At 50.6% G+C, this 10,085-nt stretch overlaps 1 protein-coding gene across 4 annotated transcripts in view; it reads right to left on the minus strand.

Moving 5' to 3' along the window:
- Positions 1-8,099, minus strand: part of RHPN1 (rhophilin Rho GTPase binding protein 1) — a 31,725-nt gene extending 23,626 nt beyond the window's left edge. For 2 of the 4 annotated variants that reach the window (XM_030012238.2, XM_030012239.2), the window contains exon 1: positions 7,299-8,098. In XM_030012238.2, the coding sequence (XP_029868098.1) occupies positions 7,299-7,400 (102 nt within the window). In that variant the 5' untranslated portion in view covers positions 7,401-8,098. Of the gene's footprint in view, positions 1-7,298 lie in introns of all 4 variants that reach the window. The other 2 variants (XM_030012237.2, XM_030012240.2) reach the window with 2 other exon arrangements.
- Positions 8,100-10,085: the final 1,986 nt, after the last annotated feature.

The raw sequence follows: 10,085 nt of genomic DNA on the forward strand, positions 1-10,085 counted from the left end.
GTGAGAGATGATGGAAGAGGCACAAGTGGAAAGACTATCCAAAACCACAGAGAAGGTCCATGAACGCCTCCTTGTCTGGAGGCAATGCAGGAAGCAGCTAAGTAAGAAAAGGAGCAAAATGCAGAGTGGCATGAGAAGACACTAGGATGACTCTACGAAATATTCAAAGACAGCATTAAAGCCTCTTCACTGCAAAAGCAATTAAGGGGTTTAACTAGATGACTTGGCAGCTCCCAAGTCTCCCATGCCCAGCTTGAGACAACACCAAGAGGTAAAATTCAAGTCACCACAGTGTCAAAGCTGATGAACAAGAACCCTCTCAAGCACGCAAAGAGAGCAGCACTGATAATTGTTAATCACTTCATCTTTTCACAAGGGCACAAAGGAGCTGACATCCAGGAACGCTCGCAAGCCCTGATGCAGCTGGGGACAAAACATGGTTCAACCACATCCAGGACATCATGGCATTTGGATTTGCTTAGACTTCTCCCTCCAGGAGACACTAAGCCATTTGTAGAGCTGTGAGGTTTTTCTTCCCCATCTGAACACTGGGTGTCTTCTCAATTGGATTTAATGAGATCGTTATCAATTCCCATCCAGGCTCCTAAGCCAACAGCAAAAAGGTACCGGAAAGTCAGGTATTGGAGCACCTGATGTAATACCAAAGCCTTGTGAGGATGTCGAGTCAGGATCTCAAGACTTGCTGCCCTTAGGGACTTTATGTGATCTCCCCGCACCTTGCTTTCCTCCTCACCCTTTATGAAGTAGGGTAACTGCAGTAACCCATGGGATTGCAACACATTTTGCCTCAAGAGGATCTGCCGTTGGTCCCAAAGCATTATCCCTGACAGGTATGGACCAATATAAGCATTATGCCAAGGCTGCCATGGAGAACAACCAAACTTAGTCTGCAGCTGCTCCTGGAGCGTTGCAGAAACAACGGTATTTCACAAATATGGGTGCACGAAGGAAATTCAGCTCTAGAGTAAGATGTGAGTTAACCTGGGCTAAGCATATGAAAGGAAACAACATCACAAGCAAAAAAGGCCATATTTAAGTCAAAAGGTAGATAAGGGAGATAGAGAGTCAAGCAGAGAGCATGCCCATCCTCCAACAGCTTGCATTCAAAGGAACCCAACACTTTGCCTGTGCCCGTACTCTCCAAGTTGCAACCAAAACCTAGAAAGTACAGTAGAGAGTTTCTCAAGTAAGCAGTGATGGATTTAAGCATGCCTTACATAAGGAGGGCATAGGGAAAAAACCCACCAAAACCCACTGCTAGGTTATAAAAGGGATTTTCCTTGCTTAATTCTTCTTTGTACAAGCTCTTGAGGTCAACCCTGTAAGGTCAGAAGAAAGATGTGTTATTTCAACCAGACTCTTGGGCTTTGGGGTGCACCTAGGGACATCAATAGAAAAGTAAATTTGTGTGCTTAAGAAGTAGCCAGGTTGAACATGAGACTTCTTAGCCTTTCTAGTTTAAAGCTTTTGTAAAAGAGAAGCAAGCACACAACTCTTCTAGTAAGAGGCCATAAATTGTGTAGCAGCCAGGGAACAGCACAGCTTGCATGCACACAGAGGGTGGCGTATGTTAAGAAAGCCATGAAAATGAATGAGGTGTGGGTCATTAAGTTATACAAGTTGTGTCCAGCTCTGAAGTTTATTGCCTCTGACAAAGCAGGACTAGAGCCAGTATTATTGTAGCAAGGCCATTTTGTGCTCAGAAGACATCTGCCAAATAACATTGCGTTCAACCCTCAGCACAGAAAGATGACAGTGTTGCAGAAAGTGCTTAGCCAATGCCTCCACGTAAGGAAGAAGAGGAAAGAGGCCAGAAGACCCCTTCCAGAGGAGGCCAAGAGAAACAGATCCCCTTTGAGGGATGTCAAGGCTTCTGCCAACTCAAACCCTATCTTTGCAGGGAACATATACAATGATGTAACGGTGTTAACTCCCCAACACCCCCTTCCAGTTCAAGAGCACCCATCTGGGGTGTTAAACAGGGCAATTGCATGGTTAGGTTTCCTTCTCTAAGCAAGCCCTTAGGAAATGTTTGTTTAGAGATAATCACCAAGCGTACTTTGGACTTCACATCTCCAGTAAACACAAGGAGATGAAGCTTGGATATGTCTTGGGTGACGAGGCACACCTAGAGCTTTACTTGTGACGCTGGTGCCAAAATACGGCCACCGCCTCCCAGCTTTCCCAGTACTAATGACAAACAAACCTAATCACCTGTAGGAAGAGGTGGATGCCAGCAAGTCCAAAGGGCAAAGGCATGCGCAAAGGGACTAATTTCTGCTCTTTCGTTTCTGCTAGAAGAACAGGAGCTCGGTTACTGGAAGCAACTGAGCAAAAGCAAAACTTGAGTATATGAAGCAATCAAAGGACAACTGCAAGCTGTTACTGTGACACCTGTGAGAAGGGAAAACACAATCCTAGGACATGCTGTTAAAGTTATAAGCAAGAGAGAAATGGAGATGCAGATCCAGTTGCTTGAGGGGCTGCTGCATCCCTGTCCAGAGGAACAGGCACAGATAAGGAGCATGCTCATAAAAGCCAGGCAGGGATCTCTTCCGAGAAATGAGGAAGGGGTCTGCAGCTGGGAGTTAAGTTATAGCCCCAGTGGGTATTGCAACAACAGCTTCTAGATACTTGCAGAGCTTGGCTGGATCACAAGGTGTGCTCTACAGCCCTCCTGCTGAAGCATGGACCAAGCCATGCCATCTCCAAGACCAGCTTTAGCCACAAAACAGTCACCACCAGGACTTCTGCCACTTAGAGTGGCTGGAGAGTGCCCACAGAATAGCAGGAGAAACGAAAGAAGTTTAATTTGCACGTAGGCTGGAGACATTCATAATACAGCAGTGCTGAGACGGGTTGTCATCAGCTGCTGACCTAGGCTCTACAGCCAGCCCCACTGCCAGGCAGACAACCTTCCCATCTCCAAGGACAGGGAAGTTCAAGGAGAAAGCTGGAAGGGGAGCAGGGCGCCAGCCAGTCCTGTATCACTGCCATGTGGGTATACAAACATATGGAGACCCTTGGTGCCAGGCAATGCCATATATAAGGGATAAGCTGCTGCTTCAGAGAAGTCAGGCATTTTTACCCACAGTTCTCTCTTTTTTTTCAATGGGGGAATAACCTCATTGGATGGAAATCAATTACCTGCTCTAAGATTTGTCATTAAGATCAAGCACTGCACATGGGCAGCAGCACATCTGCACCGCAGTCCTGGTATCCCACGTCAGACAGCGCAGGCTCAGACCCAGTCTCACAATGCAGAGCGACATGCTTGATATTGGACAACCAGAGCTCAGGGACACAGCTGAGAACTAATAGCAGGATTAGGCCCATCTCAGCTTCCATTGCTCAGACCAACTGGGGAGACGGTAGATACCATGAATATGTCAAGCATAGCCCAGCTGCATTTAGCAAAGGTACCGGTGATGCTCATCTGCTACGTCCCCTGAAGCCTCAACTGCCTTCAGCATTTCCATTATCCCAAACTGCTGCATATGTTCCTTAAAGCCTTAAGAATTATTTTAAGTTATCCATTCCAGGGAATGGGCAGCTTATTGCTTTTTTTGAGGGAAGGGAGTCAAAAGGCATCAAAAGTCTTATCATTCAACCCTTCCCCAGGGAAGGAAAAGGATGTGGTTCAACAATTCTGTTGGACAAGCCGGTGGGATTTCACTCATTTGACCTCTCCAGTGCTGCCCTCGTTCCCTCCTCACATCAACCAGTTGCTGCGATTGGTTGCTTGGGGTATAAATACACCCCTCAGACAAAGTGTCAGGAGCTCTGCTGGAGCCTGGCTCCCCATGTCTCACCTCCACTTCATCTCCTCCTACACCTGCAGCTCCCACAAGAGCCACCCAGCTGCTCCTTCTACACACACAGAGACAGAACTGGCAGCCAGAATAAAATAAATAAATAAACTTTAGAGCCAAAGGCAAAGCCAAGCAAGGCTACAAACCAAGCCTGAAATATCACCCGATAGCCACAAGGGTCACGCTCCAGATAGAGCCACAGCAACCTTTGGACATCATGAGTCATCCCATCTGCAAACTGTCCTCTCATCCAGAGGGACAATTCCTTTAGGTAGGACTGGGATGGACAGGCAATACCAAAGCCGTGCTAGATTGGGTTTGTTGCTAACCCTAAAGGTCCTCAGTCCTTCAGAGCTGTCTGCTCTGTGAATCCTGGGTGGTGAGCTCCCACAGCATTTACCACCACCAAGCGAGAGACCAACCAACCTTTCCAGCACTACCAGTCTGTGCTCACAGTGCAATTAAAGAAAACAGCACATGAAGGACCACAAGGTGCTGAAGCACAAGGAGACCAGACAGCTTGCACCCAGGAAGCCTTCAACCCGAGCAGGGATGGTGAACGAAGAGCTGAAGATCAGTGCTGGGGAGGGTCAGGCACCAACCACGAAGCGTAACTCAGGCAAAGCCGGGCAATTCCATGAGAGTTGGCCAAGTCCAAGCTCCGTTTGCTCCCCACTAAATCACCCTGCTTGCATCAAGGCACACTCCAGAATATCAACATTTGCTCTGTCGTAAAAGCTAGAGAAAAATACCTGTGCAGAAACAAGGAACAGCCAAAGATGACAACAATTTCTACAGCTCTAGGAAGCATTGACACACAAGCTACCGCTGTCACTAACAGAGGCACCCTCGATCCATGACCCCAGCCCTGCACATTGAGCACATGGTCTCTATGTACAACCTCAACCCTGCAGGTTTATACCCAGTAAATGCTTACAACATCTCTCACTCAAAAAAAAAAAAAAAAAAAGCAGGTACTTATTTTCACCCACTCTCAGGGCAATAATATTTCCTAACACAGAGTTTTGTCCCCAAAAAGGGGTGTTTCCAAGTGTACAGATGATCCAGCAGCTGGAAAACTTGCTGTAGAAATAGGCTAATTGGAGCATCAACCTCTCAGCACCAGTTTTATTTCCAGAACCACACTAGTCTGAAAGCTATTTTGATAGAGTCAGAGCTGTCAACTGGGATTATTATTCCTCTTTGCAACCCACGAGTTTGAGTCAGGTCAGCACAGGACAAGTGGCCAAGTGACCCTGGTTTAGCCGCGTTAGCCCGTGGGATAGAGAGCAAAACAAAAGCCAGAGAACCACTCCGCACACAAAAGCAGGCTTTAAAATTCTCCTTTTTAAAAGATTATCTATAATTTCCTTCTCCTCCCAGCCAAGGGCATTTCAGAAAGTAATATGGGCTGTTACTACAAGACAACCAGTAGGTCACAACACATGTTTTTGCTCCCTGGACACCTATTTATATATAAAAGTCCCTATCATGAAACTAATCTCATGAAGCAGTCCGGCTGCAAGCTGTTTTTCTGTGGGAGACATTACCAGCTAAAACCTCTAAAACCTTTTATTGAGAATATGGTTACATCACACAGCCTTTTAACAAATGAGTGGAGGATTAAGGTTTTAAATTTCCCAACGAAGTGCCCTCACTGTTGGCTAATGCACTCAGCAAGAGGAAGGAAAAATAAAACAGGGGGGGGGAATAAAAATACAGGGGATTGGGTTTTTAAACAGCAAAACCTTCATCCAGAGTTTGAATTTTAGGAGAGTGAAACTGCTCCATGGAGCTGGGGGAGGCACAGGGCATCATGAGAGCTGGGGCAGGATGCCAGCAGGAAACAGATGTATTAAATCTTCTGCCCCAGTACATGAACCCAGGGAGGAAGAAGAAAAAAAAAAAAAAAAATCACCATCACAGCAGCATTTGGGATCCCCTGCGAGAGAGCAAACATGCAGCGGCCAGCATCCACAGCCCCGATGCTCTCAGGGTGAAAAAACAAGTAGAAGAGACTATATTGGTAGTTTCTTTTAAATAAAAACCTGATATCATTAGTAGGAAATCTAATCAGGTGTTTTGTTTTTTTAATTAAAAAAGTAATCATGTTATGACAGATGCTGCATATCCCCTGCCAGTTCCCCCCCCCCACAAAGCTTTGCAATATTTTCCTATGTTATTCTCCTCTGTGCTACCGTCCAGTAGATCCAATCAGGGTAAACCAAGTGGTCATACAAGGGAAATGGTGTGTCTGTACGCAGAATAAATTGGAAAAAAAAAGTTGTGCTAATCTTTCCTTACAAGCAGCACCTGCTATTTAGACAAGGCCCTGGGTAAACGCCAACCTGGTTTAAGGTTGCAACCTCTTTAGCTGCAGTCAAAGAGGCCAGGCTCAAGTGACTCAAGATCAGATTGATCCTTGTTCAGCCGAGGTTGCAATCTCAACCCTTGCTTAAGAAAAAAAACCCCACCTCTGTCTGAGTTCTGCTTTTTTGGTTGTTGGGGGTTTTGGGGGGTTTTTAGGGTGTTGGTTTTTTTTTTTTTGCCAACGGGCCGCAGAAATGCCGCTCTCTGCTGAAGAACAAGTTTTGAAAATTATATACTTGCAAGAAGAGATCAGATTACAGGGCAAACTCACTGCAGGTTTATAAAGCTGGCTCCCAGGGGACAGACCTAACGGAAGACACACTTAAACAGCTCCAACACCTAATGTTTACTCATCTTTTCTTGCAACAAGCAGCATTCTTCAAAGCCTCCTCGACCCCAGGAGCACGCATTGACGCCCAAGGGACGGCAGAGAAAGTCGAGCAGCGGGTTTGATGGCAGCCCGAGGACAATCCCCGTTGGTTTCACCCCGCTGTTACTAATTAAACGAGTGACGCCAGCGGAGCTATCGGCCCCATCTCGCACGCATAGCCAGGCCGCCGTTGCACCAACTTTCCTTGCGGGCAGCTCCCAGGGGGGGATAGAAGCGTGCCAGCGATCAACACCCTGCCCGGTACCTCCGACGGTGACGGAGCAGGCTGTGCTTGGCCGGACCGTCTTCTTATGGGCAGGAAGGAGGAAAAGCCAAAATAGAGGAGAATTTGGTTAAAAGAAGTCACTGGTAAGCTTGCAGGCGGAGCCAGCGGAGGAAGATGGGGTACAGGAGCGGAGTTTAAGAGATGAACTACGAGACGGTTGTGTAGGGCTCCCTACGGATGCGGCTGGACCCATTTCAACCCCACACCAAGCCATTCCCCATCCAGCCCCCCCCCCCCCCGCCATGCCCCGACACCCCCAGCACGGTTTGACGGCCAGGATGGACCCCCACCGCCCACGGGGTGGGGGGGGGGGACACCGCCATCCCCACGGGCCATCGTTTGGATGGCTTTACCGCCCTACAGCCCACCCGTGACACCCCCAAACCGCCGTGCCCTCCTACAGCCCACCCGTGACACCCCCCCACCGCCGTGCCCTCACCTTCCGGGCGCTGCCGCTCTTCAGGGCTTGCAGGAGGACGAGGCCACTTGCCCTGTCCCCTTCCTCGCCGCCGTCCGGGCTCTTCTCTTCGGGTGGCATCATCTCCAGTGGCACAGCATCCACGGGCTGAAATTGGGGAGTGGGGGGGGGGGGGGCGGACGACCACAACTGGGGGCTCCTGCCTGACCTTACTGGGTGGCTCTGGGGCTTGCTGGACCCCCTCCTTGGGCTTCTCTGGTTCTCCTGGCCTAGCCTCACACCCTGCTAGCCCCCACGGGGGGTGGGTGTGTGTGTGGGGGGGGGGGGTTCAGAGCCCAGTCCTGTCCTGGGTGGGGGGGCTTAAACCTCCATTAGCCCCTGCTGTCTTATGCTGCAAATCTAGGTAGATGCAAGCCCACAGACTGGCTCCCCTCATGCAAAGTTACCTCAGCTGGGGGGGGGGGGGGGGGGGGCAAACCCCCACATACCCCCCCCTTTGCAAGAGATACCCCAGATTGGGGGGGGGGAGCAAACCCCCCCCCCTTGTGAGAGTTACCTCAGATGGAGGGTGGGGGGGCAACCCCCCACCTGCAAAAGCTACCTCAGATGGAGGGTGGGGAAGGGTCAAACCCCCCAAGACCCCCCCCAAATTGGGGGGGAAGCCCCCCAGACCCTCTTTGCAGAGATGCTCCAGCCAGGGGGTACCCCCCCCAAAAAAAACCCTCCCGTACAGAGATGCCCCAGCTGGGGGCAAACCCCACAGCCCTACAACCCCCCACCCCCGGGTGAATAAAGCCCCAGGGGCCCCCCCAAAGAGACGAGACCCCCCCCCGCTCACCCCCTCTGTGCCCCCGCCCGGCGCTGCCGGTCCGGAGCCGCGACGCTGGGCATAAGCAGGGTGTTGGGGCGGGACGGAAAGCGTCTTCTACCAATGGGAGAAGGGAGCTGCGCGGATGGGCGGGGGCGCTGTCCAATGGGAGCGCGGGACGACGGAGAGGCGGGGAAGGGAGGGGGAGGTCAGGAGCGGCTCGGGGAGGGGCGGGGCGGAGGGGGGCTTGTCGCCCCTGGCAACGGTGGGAATTAGAACGCCGGCGACGTCACGGGAGGGGCGGGGCATCGGCGGGGGGGCGGGGCGCCGCGGCCCCTCCCACGGCCGCAGCTGGGTGCGCGCCCGCTCCGCCCCCAGCCACATCTGGACGACCCCCCCCCTCCAAAATCTGGGCGCTTCCCCCTCCACGGCCACATCTGGACGACCCCCCCCTCCAAAATCTGGGCGCTCCCCCCTCCACGGCCACATCTGGACGACTCCCCCCTCCAAAATCTGGGCGCTCCCCCCTCCACGGCCACATCTGGGCGTGTCCCCCCCCAACCCATTTCAGACCCTCCAACCCCCGCACAACATCTGGGCTGCTGTGGTGGCGGGGTAGGGGGGGGGTGCAATAAGGCAGCACCCATCGTGTACCCCCCACACACCAAGGCAGCTCCAGCTGCCTTCTGCCCCAGTTCTGTGCCCCAGGAGCTCCCTTGGCCACATCACCCCCCCCCAAAAAAAAAAAACCAAAACCAAACATCTGGATGGTGATGCTGCAGCTCACACAGCTGCCAGAGCAAATTCTGCGACACCTGGGTCGGCTCTGCCCTTGCCCTGCTATAACCATTAGACACCGCTCCTGCACAAAACACAATATAAGGCAAAATACAATATAAAAATAAACAAAGAAATAAAATACAATCAACTTTTTTACTTTTTCCAGCCAGATACAGGCAAATCCTACCCCATTTTCCCCCCTCTGAGCCATATTGTTGAATCACGGAAGGGTTTCACTCTCAATCACATTCATAAAACAAGAGCCTGACTGGACGACAGCATTAAATCCAGCAAAATTTTACGGAAAGGTGTCCAGGGGTTGGAAAAATCCAATTCCCAAAATGCACACAGGACCCTAACGTGTGCAGCACCCAGCACGGGGATGCTGAGCTGGGTTGTCACCAGCACGTCACCACGAAAAGGTCTCTTAGTCTTTACCGGGGCCTAGCTTCATTTCCATAACGAAGTTAATGAGAAGGCGCTTGTGAGTGATGAATACTATTTATGTCAATAGGGCATGGGGAACCCTGTGCAGATTCAGCTGTTTAATGAGGGAAAAAAAATTAGCCCGGCATACATAAAACCTTTTATATTGCATGAATTTATTTTATAACTGCCTGAATATATTAAACCATTTCCACCTTTCCTAGCCAATTTTTCCTTGTTGGGGCTTCAAGGATGGCACATGATCCCAGGGAAGTATGGTAGGACGGACTTTTGTCTCCCTCCTGGATTTCCCAACCCAAAAGGAGCCACTGGACTAGAAAGGCGGAATTACTGTTTAAACTGGAATGGCAGCAACTCTTTTCCTGATGAATATTGCAGCGGTTTGCAAAGAAAAGTGCTTTTAATCGTGTGGCCGCAACTGTCTGCGCACCAGGGAGTGCGTAGGAAGAGGTATTTATTCTTCTGCTGATGAGGGAGCTGCATTCAGCCCGATGGCGATCAACAGCTTGCAGGATATTGTCACCGATATGGCCCTCAACAGCTCGCCGCCGTGTCACTGAACCGTGCAAGGACCCCATTTTCAGCCTGGTTTTCCCCAAGGATGAGCCAGACCCCCTTTTGTGGTCCATGTTTCCCCACTGCAGAGCCCTGGATGGAGCCATCCTGCTCCCACCTCCCCCATTGCGAAGAGCGTCTACAAAGGGAAAATACATAAAAATATATAAAACTCATCTTAATTATTAAGAGGTTTAACCCAGGTTGTGCTTGGGCGG

The sequence above is a fragment of the Aquila chrysaetos genome, chromosome 4 (assembly GCF_900496995.4).
Source record: "Aquila chrysaetos chrysaetos chromosome 4, bAquChr1.4, whole genome shotgun sequence".
Lineage (NCBI taxonomy): Eukaryota > Metazoa > Chordata > Aves > Accipitriformes > Accipitridae > Aquila > Aquila chrysaetos.